The 20712-nt window shown below is 34.6% G+C and overlaps 1 protein-coding gene across 1 annotated transcript in view; it reads right to left on the reverse strand.

Moving 5' to 3' along the window:
* Window positions 1-20712, reverse strand: part of CSMD1 (CUB and Sushi multiple domains 1) — a 1087660-nt gene that overhangs the window by 31887 nt on the left and 1035061 nt on the right. Inside the window, exons 53-56 of the mRNA XM_058836707.1 lie at window positions 18629-18802; window positions 15199-15372; window positions 4144-4332; window positions 2347-2520 (exon numbers count right to left, since the gene is read on the reverse strand). Coding sequence (XP_058692690.1) covers window positions 2347-2520; window positions 4144-4332; window positions 15199-15372; window positions 18629-18802 — 711 coding nt within the window. The remainder of the gene's footprint in view (window positions 1-2346; window positions 2521-4143; window positions 4333-15198; window positions 15373-18628; window positions 18803-20712) is intronic.

Here is a 20712-nt window from a genome sequence, read left to right on the forward strand (position 1 = left end):
ATCTGCTTCCACTTACTCTATGACACTACTATATCACAGACATTTCTGTCTGCTTAAAATGTGTGAAATAACATGGGAACTGTGATTCAGGCTTTTACTGTGGCATGTTTATGGCATGAAACAGATGTATCACATATACTTTGGCTTGGGAACACAAAGGGATTTTTCAGGGCAGAATGATATATGATTCTGAAAATTTGATGACATCCCAGTTGCTTTAAGATTTTGCTGAGGGACTTATTCCAGATGAATTAATAGATTTTTTTTTTCTTGGACATGCCTAGTTTTGACTTGGAGAAAATTTGAGCTGGGAACATGAAATGTTATAGTCAAAGGGTACAGACAAACGCAGTTACAGTAATATGAAGGTCTAGACCCCTTTTCATTTAGCAATGTATAAGACTCAATATCCATTATTAAAAAATTAGTGCACCATTTTAAACAAAAATGTTAACTTTTGTTTAATTCATAAGCTACAAAAGTCCATCATTGCAACAGTTGCAACAACAAACCCTGAGATCATATTTATGCCATCACAGAACCATCAGGCATTCAAACAAATATTACGATATAAGAAAGAAATAAATTCCGTTCTGAAAGAGGCTATAGATTTTAAACATTGTATTTGGACTGTTTTTCATTTCCCCAATGTATAAAACCAATTAGAGTTCTCAGTCATCCTGGGCACAATCATTCTTTCACTGACATTATGACAGGGAATTATTCATATTGGATGTTGATGGATTAATCTCCTGAATATCCAACTTGGAAAGTGTAGTTAATTTTAGAATTCTAAATACCTTAGAGAAAATAGACCTTTTTAGGGTTTTCTTTGGTGTTTTTGGGAGGAGGGAGTTTTTCTTTGCTTTTTTTACACTGAGCCAACAGAGACAGATTTTCATTTTCCTAGGGAATCATCTTGTTCTCAAGATGATGACCCATTGTGTTCAAAGTCAGAAATTTGAATTCTGCATCACCAACAATATTTTAGTTGCATTATACATATTTTCCCCACCATAAGACATGAGCACAGGGCTCTTTAAAGTTTTTGAAATCTATGAGTCTATAAAAATACTGTCATACTCATGACTGAAGATATCTGAAGAGTCTCACTTATTAGAAATTAAAATTACCCTCCACCAAATTAATTTTTTTCCTTGGTGCAATTACATATCTGGGATATGCTGGATAAAATGGTGAAAGTGACATAAATGAGAGCTTAATATAAGCAAGAAAAGATTTCTTGTTGTGCAGACCTTTGACGTCTAGGCATAGATATCACGACAGCAGTGAGATCTAGCAGTGTGAGAAGAATCTGAACTATTTCCTCCTTGAGCAGTAGAGAACAGAAAAGAAACAGTAGTGATTTAAATTCACTTCCTTTTTTAGTATTTCAAATTCTGCTCAGCATCCTTACAGAATCATCCTTGCAGCTCATAAATGGACCATTTTCAATGAACACTTATTCAGAGCTTTTTCAAAGTACTGAAAATAATTCAAAGTACTTTACACCTATTTAAATTAGGTCAAATCTGAATTGAACCACATTGAATCACATCAGCCCAACAGTGGGCATATCCAATGGCTCAAGGGAAGTTATAAGATTGTATAATGGGTAATTATGAACAATTTTATCTCTAGGAAATTTTCTTCTTAATCCCTTCAGGTATTTGAATTTTATACACCAAAGTGTGAATACCTCTTTCCCTTACAAAAGCTATTAAAATGCTGTGGGTGTACTTAGTAGCCAATCCTTGCCTGAACTCTTCACTCCAACAAAACTGTGTGATGTTTTATGACTTCTTATAGATTTGCATAGTCTAGGGGAGAATAAACTGTTCCTGAGAGCACAAAGAACACATCGGACATTTATGGTGTTTGCACATTGTGACAATAATAAAGTATATTTCTGCAAGAGAAAAAAAAAGCGAGATGTACAAAGTGTACCTTAATACCTTTGCTGTGGAGTTCCTCAATCAAAATTTTCTGATGTAAAAGCCTTTGCTTACAAAAAACACTTTCATAAAAATGTAATGTAATGCATTCTTTTTAAGCAAAACTTGACGAGGTTTGAAACACTGTTTTGCTGTGTCTTCTGTACACTGCAGTATACAACTAGAGCATCTGGCTGAGGAGTGAAGTTGTGAAGTAATGACAAAGCGAATGAGATGATTATGAGAATATTTCAGTAAATTGGTGTGATACAGCAGAGTGGCTATTGACAAAATTAAAATATAACTGGAAAATAAAAAAAAAAAAACAACCCAGATATTTGTCTAAAAAATGTGTGAGAATAGCCTCACTCATATGACAAGATGACATTCAGATAATGGTTTGTACAAGTACCTGAACAGTGAGGGAGGGTCCCACTCCAGTGGCTATCTTCTTGGCACTCCCTTGTAGAATTTCCTATGAGCCTTCGACCCGCTGTGCAAGAGTAGTGAATTATGGAGCCATATGTAAATTTGTCTCCTGAAAGAATTGCATTTGCAGGTACCCCAGGATGTCCACAAGAAATGGCTAACAAAGGAAAGAACACCACATTATGAGATGTTTTCATAGCACAGAAAAAATATCTTATAGCCTTTAAATACAAGGCTGGTTCCACAAAATATGTCTGTCTGCATTTCAGCTCTTACATAGCTTCAGTGTTCTTGTTGCTATAAATTATTTACTGTCATTTGTAAGATTAAACACAAAACTATGTATAAAACTGGTCTATCCAGTTTAGCCTTTCTTGAAAAAGATATAGATTTCTTTCCTCATTCATTTCTGTTCATGATCCTTCCCTACAAATAGTACACCTTATTTTGGTTAGCAATAGGAAGGAAGACACCAAATAAGGCTATTTGTAATGTGCTTATAGACTGCAGATATGATAGTGTAAGTAGCTTTGTCCTATCTACCACTAGGTACACTTTAAGCAGCATAATGAAATAAAATAGTTATTCTGTAATATTATGTAATATTATACATAATAGTGTGATGAACTAGAGTGAGCAAGAAAAACACGTATTACTGATGATTTTTATAATTTTAAATCATATTTACTTTTCTGAGATACAAGAAGTAAGGAACATGCTTGAACCAGTAAACATTCTTGCCAAACCAAAAAAAAAAAAAAAAAAAAAAAGCAGCTATTTCATATTTAAAATGGTGTATTTCCCCTAATTATTTTACTACTGAAATGTGAGTAAACATGCTTTTTCTGGTTATAGCTTTTACTGACAGACACTGAAAGCACAGATTGTTATGAAAAAAAAGCAAAAATGAACTGCTTAGGTCATCTGAATATTAGGTATATAGCAGTATGAAAAGGATAATAAAGAAATAAATTCACCAGCCTAGTGATATTTTCTTATAATATAAGTGTATATAATGTAAATCCATTAAATAAATAATCATAGTAAGAAAATTGTAATTCTGTAAAGCAAAAAAGCTTTTAAAACATCTGATATGTTTAAAATTAAAATATACTTTAATTTCATTTACTACTTCTTATAATTGCATTGCAAATCAGAAATCATGTCAGCAAATTAATAGTGATAAGAGAATGAAAATATCTCAATGGAAATTAAACTCAGGGAAATTGTTATTTTGGAAAGATATGAAACCTGCTGATCATAAAAAATACCAGAAGATTTCCTCCCTCTGAGGAGAAGGTAATGGAGGAAATATGAAGTGATGTTATGAAAAGACCCTCCTGAGCAAAATTTTTCTCACAACATTTCACAGATTTGTTCTCATGTATACCTTACAATGAGACAGAAAAAAATAAAAACATCTGATATAGGCATTCATGGTCTTAGACTATCATTATAGACTAAATTATAACAAATAAATAGTAATTTTAGATTTCCCTAGGTGTTTCCAGATATCTTAACAATTCACCAAAAGGGGAAATGAATGTTGACTTTCTGGCATTTGAAACAATAGTTCCACAGTTCCCTAGAAACACATTTTTAATAATGGTAAGCTGCACGATATTTTGTATTAATGTTTTCTTATTGAGATGTACAATTTGCAATGTATTGATCTTAAAGTCCACTTTGTTCCTTAATAGATGGCTACACTTCTTTTTTCTATCATGATTTAAAATCAGGCACAACCCTTTAATGCTAATCCAACCAAATGATTACTTACATAAACACTTTGGTAATGATCTATCCCATAACCCATTAGCTTTACAGGTCAGTGCAGATGATCCCAAGAGATAAAAGCCCTTCTTGCAATGGTATGCCACGCTTGTTCCATATTTGAAACTTTCAGGATAATTCTGCTGCCCGTGACGAATTGCATTCTCCACAAAGCCGGGATCAGAACAGTTCACCACTGTAAGACAAACAGCGTTCATTGCTGATGCATAACAGCAATATCATAAGTGTAGCAATGATTCTTATTACTTCACTAGCTGCTTGCAACTGTGGCTCACCTATGGTTCCTTTGTGCATTTTATTTGACTTAAATATCAGAAATATTGACTCCTAAGTAAGACTCTAGATCTTTTCGCTTTGAAAGTAATGCTACAAATTTACTCCAGTTCTTTTACTAGTCTTGGACAAGATACATAGTATCAAGAGTACAAGTGGTTCATAGATGAAAGAGAAATTTGAGGAATTTTTTGTCATTCCCTTGGAAGGCACAGTTTGGTCTTCTACATAATTTTCATGTGAAATATGTCATCTTTCAAGTATGTCATCTAGTTAAAATCAATTTTCATGAAAAAGAAATCAGGGAGAAGAATATAGATAAGGTTATCATTTTAGAGGTAAGATATACATAGTCCCTAATGGACTGCTTTTTATTCCTGAACAACTTTTATTCAAAAGCTTAAGTTTTGTCATACGTAAAAGAAACCCATTTTTTATGTACCAATTTTTATTAAAAACACTGACAATACAATTACACAGAGAAGTCAAATATCTTTTTAAAATTATGTATTGCAATGATGCACACAAAGCATTAGAAAATACTATGCAGAATGATTGTGTTCAATGAAAGAGATCCTTTTCTTTTATAATTCCTGAGCAGTAATAAAATTTTAGTCTCCTAACTGAAATTATTCCTATTTGTTTTATGATGAATCCCATAAAATAATTCAGAAGAGAAATTACATTCAGCTTACATTATATCGTTTAGCTTATATTTCATGCTAACAACTTTTATTTAAACATGGTGTTATAACCACAGTATTTTATGCAGAAATCAGATATATGCAGGTTAAATAAATATGTGTTTACATGAGATTTCATTGACAGAAACTAATACCTCTAGCTCTTGACTTTTTTTTCTGTCCCATATGATGGGGAAAAATATCAAGTCCTAATACCTCACTGCTCTTTGAATGCTGTGAAAGTTTTGGGTGTGTAAGTCTGTGTCTCTGTACTTGCTTTGAAGAACTCCAAAAATTCTTTCTTCAGGGGATCTCTGTTTAAGAGTATTATCAAGAGAAAATGCTTTTCTCTTTTACATGACAAATTCTTTGTTACTGCTTTTTTTCCATGGTCACTCATCTTTGTCAGCTAAGTCTAATTCTTGCACTTGCAATACAACTATCATTGTAGAACAGGGACACATGTGAAAGTCTTCTAAATGCACAGTCCACTGACAGGATGCCTCACCAAAACATTAAGCTAGGTCTGAAGAAACTCGTATGCCTGTACTCATAATGCAATCCTTTCTTACAGAAACTAGCACAGCTCCCAGAAGCAGCACATGCTGCATCCTAATTAACCCAGCTGCCTAGGCAAGTAGACACAGTGTAGTGCTGGGGCAATGATGCTGTTAAGTTTCTGCTTTTGGAACCGGCCCGCATCCTCTGCATATTATTGTTTGCCTTGTATAAAAACATCCTTAATTTTTCTACATAAATGTATACAAATTCCTAAACATTTGAATACACATCTGTACCAATGTGGGTTAAAGAAAGCCAGCACTTGTTTTCTGGCATGAGGCCAGTAGATGGTGGCTCAGTCTATGCCATTGTACACTGCTACCCTCCAGAACAAGGTGAATTTCTTTAAACTGCTCATAAATATCATCCTGTCCATACTAACCCCTGAGCCATGCTCCAAACAGTTCCTGTGAATGTGACACTTGGTTCAAATGAAAAACCATCTAAATAAGTAAGAGCAGTTCAGCTCCCATGCCAGGCACTGTTTAATTTAAAAATATAGATAAATTTAATTTCAAACACAGTAGTAAATATTTTGGAATCTTTCTACTTTGAAAAAACTATTTTTTATGGTAATTTGATTCCCAGCCTCACAATTACACAATACCACTATTGTGATCCATCATATCAAAAAATGAAGTCCAAAGTTGTATTGAATATTTGCAGTGGTAGAGAACAGAATTTAAGTCTTCTTGAGACCTATATCCATAATCTAATCAGTACACCACTTTGCAATGAAATGATACACTTTGCATATCCAAATGTAACTGTGGCAAAATAACACTTTTCCATTTCACTGATACCTACCTGTTTTAGCAACTACACTTTTAAGAGCAGCTCTTCCCTTAAACGATATGGATTAAAAAAAGATGGAATTGTGCTTTATGGCTGTAAAAATATATGCAAAATCCTGTGGAAAAGTAATAATTACATTCCTCTGCCAATAGTCCACAGGTGAAATAATATCAGTTTATCAATATAACAATTATATTTAAACTTTTTCTATATATCCTGGTACAAATATGATTTCTTGCTCTACTCACAGAGATCCACAGTACAGATGCATGTTTAGCAGCCTTCATTCAATATCATCCAAATTTGTTTTAGCTCAGGAATATAGCACTAAAACTGGATATACACAGCTTAAACAGGGCATAGTTTTACAGTAAAATTTCATTAATGAATACACAAAAATAGTGGAAATTTGTATAAGGACACATACTACTGTTGCCCAAGCTATAGGACAAGATTCATACTGTTTATCAGATTAAGTTTCTTATAATGTCAAAAGAATCTTCCTCCATGCAATCTGTATTTTTAGCTGATTTTCTGATGCAATTTTTGGGTGGTTTTGTTTGGTGGTTTTAGGGGTTTCGGGTATGTTTGTTTTGGGGTTTTTGTTTGTTTATTTGTTTGGTTTTGGGTTTTGTTGCAAATTGTCATGACATCATAGACTATCAGTCACACAGAAATCTTGTTTGGGAGCTGTGGGAACTCCAGAATATCAGAAAGTGCTATTGTTAAACTAATAATTTTGAATGCTTATTCTATTTCTAGATCAAAGTGACAAACAGTGAAATACTGTACAGATAAAAATTGTGCAAAGAAAAAAGCAGTAAAATAAACAGTGAAATGCCATTTTAGAATTTGTTAAAAAGAAAAACCAAAAAGTACTTATTTTTCACTGCAATTTAGAGAAAATGATTTCTATTGAACTCAAATATGCACAAGATTAGTTGAAAGAGAACATTGAAATTAATAATTCAAATTATTTCAATTTTAATCTAAGAATGTTCTATTGAAACAGAAGAAAAATCTGATGTGTGTTGCAAAATTCTTGCATTTATTGAAGGATTTGTAGATACTTGAATATAATTATTTTCAAATATTCTTCTCATTCTATGGATTACTCAATTCTTCCTCTAGGTTTAATTTTTAACCAGCCTTGACAAGAGCTGTCCCTTTTTTAGTGGTATTGAGATTATAACATAAAAAAAAAAAACAAATATAACTACTTAAAATTAAATCTTAGGTTAAATGGGCAATTGTGCCAAGTTCGCTTATGGAAAGTCAGTGTTAGAAATTAAAAGGAACTTTGTTTCGTGAAGATATGCTGGCCCAAAGCTACCCAAAAGCAATTTTACCTGAACTATTTTTTGCAAGTCAATAGGTAGAACAAAAAAAGTTAATTCTCCATGCAGACCAGAAATATGTAATTTTCAAGGAATATATTGCAGTCTCGAAGTATCCATTTTTCTGTGTGATACAGAATTTCACTTCAATACCAGTAGTATCTGTTCAGACAGCTCAGTGATGAATGAAATACAAAACAGCCACCAAATGCATAATTTAAGCATGTGCTCTGTGAACAAAATTCTTGCATCATACATGAAGCCTTATCAAATGATTATGCAAGAGAATACATTCCCTCAAGTTAAAAAGGAATTACAATTATGCCTGCAGTGCCACTTAAGATCAGCTATCAGTTTTTAAATATATACACAAGTGTGCTGTTGCTAAGAAAGGCTGCAGTAAGGAGTACTTTAGAAAAGAATTTGAGTTGGCTGGCATACAGAATTAAGGCAGTATTTTCCCCAGTTGCCTTTCACCCTGGGGATACAATTGTAAATCACAGTGAGAGTAGACAGAGATTGCTTTCTCTCAATGACACCTGTCAAGAGTTGCATGAGAAATGAATTCTGTCAGTCTTGGTTTAGTCTTCTGAGAAAAGCTGGAGAATACTCCAAGTATGCCCTGATAACTTTGGAACCACACACTGAGGAGATTGAAACCCTTGAGGACAAAGAAGTTAAAAGACCATGTCAGAGTCCTCTAGAGCAACTTTCTGTTAAAAAATTGAATGATCATCAAAAAGTACATCATTCACAGTATTTGTTTCTTGCTCTTACTCCCTCTTTGTTTTTTCTTGACAGAAACAATCTTAAGCTTCTTTTATAAAATTTCATATCTCATCAAGAGTATTTTAAAACTTTTTTTATGTGAAAAGTATTGCATTAATGTTGTTATCTATAATATGTTTAGGGACATACACTCTAGAGTGAATGAAGAGTAGAGAATTCACTCTGTTTTTATGAAAAGTTTTTAAAAATGCTCTCTATAAAAAGAAAGAAGGCTCTGCTAGTGAAAACATGATGACAAAATTGCCAGTGAATGGAAATTTAGTAAAGGTCAGTGCAAAGTCAACAATAAACAAGAATGAAAACTTCTTAGATTTTGCCAGCTGTTACAATAGTAAATTGACCAGAAAGATAAAGTATTTACCTTTTATTTTTCTCTGTGTTCTGTGTATGCAAAATTCATTTTTGGGCATCTATGTACAAGTAGTATTAACACAATAACTTTTGTCAGACTAGTACAAACTCTGGTACCATGACTTAGAGTCTTTCTCTTCAGACTCCTTTTTAATCTGAGCATTGTTTTTCACCTGGATGAGGAACTCTCCTGCTGCCTCAACAGATGTTTCTACTACCTGTTGAATTGTTCTTGACTGATCTTCAGGCTGGCTTCCCTCCAGAGAGGGGCACCTCTCACAGATCGGGTAAATATCTCAGACACCCTATGGCATCTCCCATGGTACCTCACCTCGTTATATATAGGAAACTTACTCAAGTGCAAATTATCCTTCTAAAGAATTTCAGCATGCTATCAATACAAACAGATTAGGTATATCTGACATTTAAGTATAAATAAGTCACAGTAAAGGCCTCTGACTTTGGAATATCAAAACTGGACACAATGCATTTCTCAGCTTACGAATACTCAACTCCACCATAGATGGAAAACTGCTTAAATTCAGAGCTTCTTTATCTTTAGATGAGAAGAATTGGTCACCAGTCTCACTCTCTCCCACCTTTATATCAGCTGCTATGAGAAAGGTTATTTTTCTTGTCAGAGGAGTGGAGTATATTACCAATGGTTCAAATGATATAGCCACTAAAGAGAACACGATAAAATTAGCAATTCTTTGTAGAAACCAGATTCCTGATATGACATAGAGGTTTAATTAAACTTCTCAAGAATAAATGAGCAATGAGATAAAGAAAGATAAACCTTTCAAGTTAGAAATTGGGCACAAATACAGTATAAGTAAATAGAAACCTGAATTCTTTATTACTAACAAATAGCCTGGAATTACTGGTACAGACTGGAAAATATGAGATAACTCAAACCTCTGCAACTTTGCCAAATGCGTCTTCCCATCAAAATGTTTCTGGTCTCAACAAACATATTTCTAACAGGAGAAAATCTTATATAATATAATTTATAAAAAGATAAAAGGAATTCTGAAGGAAAAAGCAGCAAAATATATCCACTTTTACTGGTACAGATTACAAATATGAGTCTGCCTTAATACAGGCAGAAAGTGTGATGTTTAATATGGCAATTCTTTCTTCAGGCATAATATATGGAAAGATGACCTGCAGTGCAATCAGGAGTGCAGAGTCCTGATGAGATCATCTGATTCAGTTCTCATTTTTGTGGTTAGGAGTTATTATGAAAAGTAGAAAGCATGGAGATGTGCTTTCTGTGTTCCAAAGACTAAAGAAAGTGATTCCAAACTGCTAATGGAAAATAAATCCAGTGAACATACTTGGCTTAGGATTTAATATAGTCATAACTACTTCTGGGGTAGCACATCCAAGCTCTACTCATGCAGGTTTGCAGCAGAGAATAAAGATCTGGGTATTGTAATTTTTCTGATGCCATTTGGTTGTGGTTTAAAGGCAAGTAAACCAACTACTTGACCTGTTCTTTATCAAATAAATGAAAGTAGAGTCTATGTAGAGAATTACAAATAATGAATTTAAAGTCACACTTCAGAGACCATCACATTCCAGAAAAGGTTCTCACCAGTCTCTAGAAAATACTAAATACACCAAAAGGATTAAATATAAATTTTGAAACAGATACTAGTGTTTAAATAGCTCAAAAAATTTAGGGTTCTATCTCACAAAGTACCTGAACATCATAACATGCCATTTTTCTACTTGTGACAGAAACAGTGGGAAAATAGTTTTTCCAGGGCATGGATATTATAAGAATTACATTATTTCAGAACACAGGTCTAAATCAAATACTAAAAAATATGTCAATTTTAACAGATAATAGGTTTAACTCGCTGAGCCAAAACAGTTAACCAGAAGAGACAAAAGCATTCTGGAGTAGGGGGAAACATCATTGCAAAGCAATTCAGTGCTTGCAGTGCATTTAGGATATATGAACATATTAAAATTCTTTTTTTCATACAAGTTTTTATCATATGGTTCTTAAATAGAAAATATGATCTTTTGTGTGCATTACTTTTTTCTTAGACGAAAACCCCCATTTAATTTCCTTACTAAATTTCCTGTCACAGATTACTTAGTTAACCTGCTATTGACACAGCAGACAGAAGCAATGTATCATTGCAAAAGGGTTCCTAAGAACTGTCCTAGCTTTATTTTGCAAAATTATCAAGCTTCTCCTATGCATAAATAACAACTCAGTTTCAAAATAAAACAAAGCAAAACAAAATAAAACAAAATAAAAAACTTCTGCAATATATTCAAGCAGGAATTTTAAATTTGTAGTATTTCCTGAACAGTCTCAGCCAAATGAAGCCAAGTTTGTAATTTACTCAGGTGAACTCAACCAAAGTTTGAAAGAAAGGTCATATGTAAAATCTCCATTGAATTGATACGTTTGCCCGGAATCAATCATTTCCCAGCAGGATATTTAAGGAGCTGGAAGATTTACTTTCTTTGCAAACAAATTCATAATTCATTGCTAACAATGAACTTTAAAACAAATGTTTTCCACCCATTAGACAATTTTAGAAGTAAAGGCTTATGCCAGAAGAAGTGATATTACTTCTTTAGGTAAGTTCTAATGAATTCATTAAGACCAAATTTGACATAGGAATATAGTTGGTGTATATATATATATATAGCTTTTAGTCATAAACTGTATACAAGAATGCTTGAACTTGGAAGTGACAACTAAACAGCTTGCCCAGGGCTTTTCGCAGTTTGGTTTTGAATAGCTACAAGAGTGGAAAATCCACAATGCCTCTGGGAAAATATTCAGGTGTTTTACTACCACCACATTTTAAAAGCTTTTTCTTATGTTTGATTTTGTACCCTTTGCATCATGTACTTTCAGTGAGCACGACTAGAGGAGTTTGGCCCTCTTTTTTAATACTGCCCCTTAGATAAGCATAGATGATATGCAACATTCCCCTGAGCCTTCTCTTCCCTAAGCTGAAAAACCCCAACTCTCAGTCTCTCTTCCAATCAGAGGTAAGCCATGAGAAAAGTTTGTTTCTCAGAATATATATTTAGAAAAGGGCCAAATACACCAGAGGGAGGAGGCCACACACATGCACGCACACACACACACACACATGCACAATAGTGAGAAGTAAAAAAGGCAACACTCAAGTTAGGGGATAAGGCAGTGCGTGAGGGAGTAGATACTCTCTGCAGCCTATGGAGAGCACATGCCAAAGAAGCGAGTAGAAATAGAAGAGAGAAACTGCTACATACTAACTGCAAGGTCAACCCACCACCCTAACCTAAAATAATACCAATTATCAAGGCAATTGTATTAAAACAATTAAACAATTGTATTAAACAATTAAAACAATTTTCATATAATTGAAATAAGAATCTCCCACATTTCTGGATCAGAGATCTCCTTGTAATAGGAGAATGGTATAGAACTACTCTAACATGGATATGCTTTAGCTGAAGTGAATATTCAATACTCCCTTCACAATACAACTAAATCTCTTCTGGTGCACAAATACATATGAAACAGTTATTGTTACTTTAGACAGTATATTCCTCTCCAGAATGAGAGGTTTCTTGGACAAATTGTAAACTTCATGACAACTTTTTCAAATCCTTTCAATCTGTTAAACTCGGTCACAGATGTGAGCAGCTACAGTGTTATCATGATTAGCAGAAAAGCGCTCCAGGTTTTAGCAGGGTGCACAGACAGGGTGATGACATTAGGTGGATCCTTGCAGTTTATGATGGAAGAGATATAAAACAGTCACTGAAAAATATATGCTGCTATAGAGAAAGAAATACTAAGTGAAGAGTGAAGAAACACTGAGTGAATGGCAAAAGTCCAGCTTCACACCACCTCCATGAGAATAGATAAAACTATAGATACTCAACCATAGATACTTACCATTCTTAATGAACCTTGGCAGAGTTGCTTCTACAATACTCACTCCTTTCAGAAAACTAATCTCCCTAAACAAGTATTCAGACCATAAATTGGCCTGAATGAAACTCAAATTCATGTGAATAAATTTAAAAAGGTCAACAAAAGTAGACAGGAGGGACAACTGAAATAATGTTGTAGTAACTGTAAGCAACCTAATCCTTATGTTCTTCAAAAATCTTCTCGGTCTTTGCACTGGTTTTCCTTGCTTCCATTTCAATTTGCTTTCCTTTTAGTAAATTTAATGGAGTTCAAAGTAAATAGCTGAGTAACTCAGCTTATAAATGGGGTTGAACTTCAGCTAAGCTGTTCTACCTCTGCCTCTGCCAGTCAAACAGAACATATTCTGATTGCAGCTACAGTGTATGATTAAAAGTATGTGTTTATAACAAATAAAATCTTACTTAAATGCCTCACAGATGAGACAGACAATTTTGTTCACTTAGTTCTAGCAAAAGAAAACAGTATAAAAGGGAAAAAAGTACATGAACCTAAATAGGAACAGTTTGCTAATTCTTATTTCTCTGTTCCAATAATTATATTGCTATGTTAGTTAACTCACTTGAATAAATTCTGTGGGTAGTGACTGAGGGAATTGCCATCTCTTTATTGTCTTAATGAGAATGAAAGATCTAATTCCACACACACTGAGCCTGAAATTGCATCAGCCATCTCTGAAACATTATGATGAGCTAATCATCACAGATAATTATTATTCTTAGAAACAACAGTTGTAATACAATAAGATTTTTAATAAACCAACAGGTGGAGATAATAAAGGTACAATAGCTGAAGTTAAGTTCTTATTACATGATCTTTAGTCCAAGTGTTGGATCCTTAGAATGACTTTGCTGCCTGCTATTTCTTTTGGCCCATAAAAGACAAGATACCAAAAACAAAAAGCTGTTTGTTTTTAAAACAAAAATGTTTTAAAATTTTTTTGGTGAAAGAAAATATTCAAGAACAGCTTAGTAACCATTGCATTTCTGGAGAATTTTTTGCATTCCTTTTCTTTGCACATTCCATTGCAGACATAGCCATCAGATTCTTTCCATACACTAAGCATTTTTAAACATGTTTTTGGTCTACATATTTGAAAATTAGCACATTTATAATTGAGCCCAGATAATTCCAGCTTTGAATATGACCACAAACAACATTTGTAAATTAGACCCTTTAAAATACATTTCCTACCAGAGGCTTCACAGAAAGGGCACTGAAAGATATAGAAAATCTCAAAAAGTTTTCCCCAGACCTTTGAGTATATCTTACTTATGTCATGTCCTGCCTTTCACTTCTTTGTCACTTTGCGTCTATGATCTGGTCAGAAGATATTCAGTCTGCCTCAGTGATTCAAAAGAAAATGTTTCACAATATCATTAAATATCAGTATCTTAATGGATTCAGCACTGAGAAAGCAGTATACCAGTAGAAGTTATTTTGGGGCATATAATATAAAAACACAAAACTAGTGAAAAGCTTTTAGGTGTCTGATCAAGGCATTGGTGGAAAAGATCAAAGATGAGATGTTAGCTCCATATTCTGCAACAATAGCCAAAAGTTAAAGAAAATAAATAAAAAAGCATTGGTCAAAAATGGAAGGAGTAAAAACAGGTTAACTTCAGAGACTCTGAATCTTAATTACACTAGTGGGATCTGGATGAAGAATTCAATCTGAGAATTGTAGATTGTGTTTTAATTTTTTTTTTTGTCCTTTCCTAATATGTGCATTTGATACAGATTTTCTCATAACAAACCTTTTCTTCATTCTCATCTCACAAACATGTCCATCTTATCCATAGCACACCAGGAATCAAGTTCAGATGGCCTTGCAAAAAAAAAACCCAAGCAGCATTAAATCTTTATCCCTTTTTTTTTTTTTTTTTTGGTGTCTGGTAAAAAAAATCAGGTTTCACATCTCGCAGGTATTGCTAGGAAACAAAAGAATTAATAATGTTTTGATACATAAATATTCAATTTCATAACAACCATTTATGGAAACTGTACTAAAATGCGCCTAATTCAGGCTAGACAGGCAACCATGATTTATTGATGTAATATAACTTTTGTGATACAAAGTTCATTTTATATATCTATAAAGGAGATGCCTGTGATTGCTGTCAGAGAATTTTGAGGCAAAATACTGAAAAGTCTAGGTTTCCCCAGTACTCAGTCATAAGAACAATCTCCAATACCGAAATGCAGGAAGTCAAATAAAGGTGAGAATAAGGTCCTAAAGGACAGGCTTGTGAATTATATCCCAGTATTTTGAAGCAGGGTAAAAGTCTTACCTCGGCAGTTGGGTAAAGGGCTACTCCACTGCCCATTGCTTCGGCACTGTGCTCGAGAAGCACCCTGAAGTAAGTAGCCAGTGTTGCAGGTAAAATTTACCACATCATTTAAATTGAACTCACTGCCATTAGTCGTTCCATGAGCAGGATTCCCAGGATGGCCACAAGTGATTGCTGTTAGAAGAAAAATAGGCAGGTTAGCATCTAAGTGAAAGGTCCATGGAACCACTTGCAGATTGGAGCTCTTTTGCCATTTTGTTTTTTGACTTTGTTTTCCTTTTTCCCCTCCTGAATTTGTCTTTGACAGTTATACAAGACATATAAGAAAAAGAATAGGATATATTTATTGAGAACTCTTAACTGCCATGAGAAAAATCTAATTTTTTAAATAAAACTCTCAGAACCTACTTTTTACCTTATGTTGAAAGCTGTAAAAAAAATAACTAACTAAATGCATTTTCACGCACATCTGATCCTTTAAAAATGCATTTAAAAATTCCTACTAATATAAATAAAGGTAGATATTTTTTTCCAGTAAGCTTAAACATGTAGTAGAGCCAATCAAATTTCATGCATTATTTCAGAACATTCTGGAGTTCTGAAGCATTGCAGTTTAAAAAAACCTTATACTGACTTGCTGAGCTAGTGATTCTTTTAATCTGATTTTTGTATGACTATAAAGAATTAATTTCTGGGAGTAAATCTTTCCCTTTATGTATTATGTGTGTTGATTTTGCTAAAATGGAACTTATAAAATAAGCATATTATGGTCAAGCTCTAGTTTTCCATGTGATGAGATATTAAAATATTATAGAAAAAGAAAAGCATAGATGTGAACAATGTAAAATCAGAATGTCCGTATACACACATGCACAAACACAGAACTTCTCAACCCTGTGCTAGTGATTATCGTACTCAAATGAACAACCTATACACGGGTTTATTTTTTCTTTTGATTCTGTGGTGCTGCTACTCACAAGGAACTAAGCAGAAATCATCTTACTTCCTATTAACTCCCAATAAGCAGCAAGTGGAAAGACCTTTCAGAAAATACTTGGCCAAAGTGTGACTCAACTGGTTATCCAGTAAAGAGATTGGGAATGACCTGTGTGTGACAAATTTTGCAAGATGAAGGAGGCTGACTTTTATATGAAACTAAGAATCTTAAGTAGTCCTGGGTGGAGAACTACAAGTGCTTCCTTACGTATTATTTTTTAAGATTACAATGCCTGGTACTTCACAAATCTAAAAAACCCTTCAAAGTAAATTAAAAATATAAAAAGACGTGATCTTCTGTAAAAATCTCACAAAATAAAGACAAATTTGGGGCAATTTCAGGGGCACAGCCCCTAATAGCTTTGCAATATCTCTGCCATAGTATTGGATCTACCTGAGATGGATATCTTATAGTGCTGTGCTTTGTATGGTTACCTAGGAAGATGTTGATAACACCCCAGTGTTTTGCTACTGCGGAGCAGCACTGCGCAGCACCCCTGCTGTCTCCCCAACATTCCTACTTCTCACCAGCAGGCTGGGAGTGCTTGTGACCTTGCAAGGGGATATGACCAGGGCAGCTGACCAAAGGGATGTCCCATACCATATGATGTTTACTCAGATATAAGAGCTAAGAGGAAGGAGGAGGAAGGGGCAAGGCAGGGTGGAAGCAGGGAAGGAGGGGAGGCATCATCCATTATTTACATGTATGCTTTGGAGCTACCAGTACACATGCAGAAGCCTTCTTTCCTGGGAAGTGGCCAGACATTGCTTGTCCAGGGGAAGCAGAAAATAAAAATCTTTATTTTCTTTGCTTGCATGTGCAACCATTTCCTTTTGTTTTAGTAAGCTGTCATCTTATTTCCTTCCCCTGCCTTTCTGAGGAGGGGAGTGAGAGTAGCTCAGTTGCCACCTGGCATCCAACCAAGGTCAACCCACCACAGCCATATTACTAGTTCTGGCTCCACAATGCTCACACAGAAGAATATTTCAGTAGAACACATTTATAGCATTGGTGAACAGTATGTTTTCACTTTACATCTCAGAAATAAGAGTCTCATTTGTATGGGAATTTCTTAAATAAATTAATCAAAGCAAAAAAATACCCTGAAGTTTGGATGCTGACATAAACCAAATCATCTTGCATGGCTTTTTAGTCTGGCAGAGTTCTAAACAAAAGAAAACTATATCGTAATGGAAAGCATTAGGCAAACTCTAATAACAGTAACTGATGCCAGTTCTTCTCATAACAGTAAGGATAACATACATTTAGGAAGAAGCAGCCTCCTTCCCCTCCCGTGCCTCCCCCAGCTTTTCCCCTTTCTTTGGAAAGGATTTTATTCACTGCACAGTCAAATGAATGCACTAATTATAACAATGCTAGTTGTGATGTTTATCCTTTGAAGAATATAAATCATTTGAAGACATAAATAGGATTTTAAAAGGACGATGACACTTGGCAGATATTTCCTGCCACTGTATACATGTAAACATTGTCATTTTCTCCTAAGAAAGAAACTACTGAACACTTAGAAATCTAATATGAATTGAACAGAAATTGTATTGAACAGAAAATGTAACTCTGAACAGAAACAATAACTTTCCGTGTATACAAGACTTCTGTCTGTATTGCAGACATCTTAAAAAATGCAACACTGAAATAGTTGATATAAATTCTCCATTAAAAATCACAAAAAATATGTATAAAATGGGGCTCTTCAATAAAACTGATATGAAAAGGAAATAAAATCAACTGCATAATAAAGCAGCAAAATAAAAAACTAGATAAATTGGACTTGACTGATTAAATGGATGATGGTTCAGAGAATGTCAGATAATCCGCCCCACAGAGAAGGAAAGACTCTGCAATTGTAGCATTTAATTATGGGATTTTCAAAACCAGGTGAATTAAGAAAATATTAAAGGCTATAGAAAATATATAATATTTAATATATATATAATATATAATCCTATGCCACGCCTTGCTTTGGTAAATCAATTTGAGGGCAATTTGCAGAAAGAGGTAGTTACCATTAGAACTGCACAGATGAACACTAGTCCACCATTGTCCTCCAAGCAATGAAAACATACAAAGAAATTTTTTACTATCAGTGAAAAAATAGGGGAGAGGCTCAGCAAGCCCATACTTGCCATAACAACTATGCCTGGACAAAGAGAAAGTGATAAATTAAGTTAGACATTTGCAGCCTGCTATTCAAACCCCTTCAGTGTCTTTGATATCTTGTTTCTGAAACAACAGAAACCAGGAGTTACTGAAAATATTAACAAGTCAATACCAGGTTAGAAACTGGATCATAACAACCCCTGTAATTGACAATAGGTTCAATAAATTTCTGACCTGAGCCCAAATACTTTTGATCATCCAATCCGCTGTTAATATACTGGCAACAATTCAGTGAAAAATAATTGTACTTACGGACACAAACAGGAGTTTGTCCAGACCACTTGTGGTCTTGTAGGCAAATTCTGACGGATGTACCAACAAGTCGAAAGCCAGGATTACACTGGTAGACTACGGTGTCGCGATAACTGAAACCATCTCCACTAATATGACCATTTACAACTGGGTCTGGAGAGCCACAGTGACCAGCTACAATAAAAGGATAACCCATCAAAAATGCGTGTTTTGAAAAGACTCGCCAAAATTTACAAGTAAAAAACCAAAATTTCAACTTTCCCTTCAATAAGCAATACATTTAGAGTCAACTTCTGCACTGTGCAGAACAATTTCTCAGGTATAAAACCTACAGATGGTATTTCATTTTCTTTGAAAAAGAAAATCACGAAATAGAGAAACGAGAAATTTATTATGAAATAATAGGAAGGGTTTGAGAGTTAAAGGCTACACTTCTGTGACAAAAAAGGCAACCTTACTAAGGCACATCACCGAAATGAAAATGTGGAAAGTAGGGTATAAAAAGTAGAAGTAGGGTATTTTTGTTAGTACTGACCAAGTTGCAAAGCAATATAAAGAAGAGCTTACTAGAATTTTGAAATGAATATGAATGTATAATCATTTTCCAGATAGAAGGTATGAACAGGAAGGAATGTCTGCCAGCACTGTTTCCTTCTTATTTCAGCTGCTGTTAAAACATTACAGAATCCATTATTCCAGGATAATAGCAGTCTTGGCAGTGAGGAAGCCAAGTAATGATTTAATTAATTCTGGATTCTTCATTCTGCTTGAAAACAGAGTTGCTGAGCAAAAAACTATTTCTCTTTATGGATTAAGGAGCAGAAAAAAGGGGTTTTTTTTTGTGGTGACATTGATTAATTACAGCTGCAGTAATTTCATCTGAAACTGTGTTAAACCCTCAGATTTTGAGAGGTGAGGACTGGGACCTAAGGCTCAAGACTGCAGCTACAATGGGTTGTGTGCATGGTTGCTTCTCTTGCACACAGGCTGTATCTATCAACAGCAACTTGTTTGCAACTTTTCTTCGAGATTCAATCTCCTTTCTAATAAAGCCCCTTTATTATGCTAGACATTATATTTCATTCACATCTAACGGCTCCTCTAAAACACTAGAAGGATAAAACATACACCACTTGATTAGGTTTTTCATACACACAGGATTATTATAAAATCCCAATTGTAGGATTGCTGATGCCTCTAAAAAGACATTGTGGTAATATTCTGCAAATTTGAAGAAGTATGAATGCAAGCTTTTCACTAGTTATACAGCTACTGTTCCCCTTACAACAGAGAATATGGCAACTGAGGACATTGAAAGTATATTTTTCTCCTTGAAAGGTGTCGTGGAATAATTTATCTTATTGTTCTCCATCCCAATTAGCAATATGATCCCTTTTACCCTTCTCTGTCCTCCAGCTTCACTCAGCCTCTCCTTCAAAAGATACTCCAGACCCTGGCCCCTTAATGGGTCCTTACCCTGAACTTGCTTCATTTTGTAATATCTCTCTTGTATAGAGGAGGACACAAAAACTACACACAATTTTCCACATGAGTGCTGAAGAGGAAATAATAACCATGACCTGCTGACTACACTGGTGCTCATACACTCCAGTCTGTGATATTTTTACTGCAAGGCCACACTTTTAACTTTCAGCCAGCCTCTCCACTAAGTCACCTGGGTGCTTTCTGTAAAACTTGTTTTTACCCAGTCTGTTCCAAGAGTACTCAAAATGGCATTATTCTGCATTTGTCTTTCCTGAAGTTCATGAGCTTCCAGTTGGCCTATTCCTCCAGATTCTAAAGGTCCCTCTGTCTAGCAGTACTACAATCCACACATCAGTTGCTCTCCCATCATTTCACGCCACCTCAAACTTGCTGCATCTGCATCCCGGTTTGTTATCCAAGTTACCGACAGAGGCTGGATGGTATTGGCCTTTGTATTCATCCTTAGTATCTACTGGCTCTTAGTCACACTTCAAATCAAGAAACAATACCCTTAGAGTTTGCTGGCTCAATTAATTTCTATCTATTTTGCAGTCCCCCCATCTAGTCCCTGTCTTCTCAATTTGGCTACAAGGATACAG

This window comes from Poecile atricapillus, chromosome 3 (genome assembly GCF_030490865.1).
Source record: "Poecile atricapillus isolate bPoeAtr1 chromosome 3, bPoeAtr1.hap1, whole genome shotgun sequence".
Lineage (NCBI taxonomy): Eukaryota > Metazoa > Chordata > Aves > Passeriformes > Paridae > Poecile > Poecile atricapillus.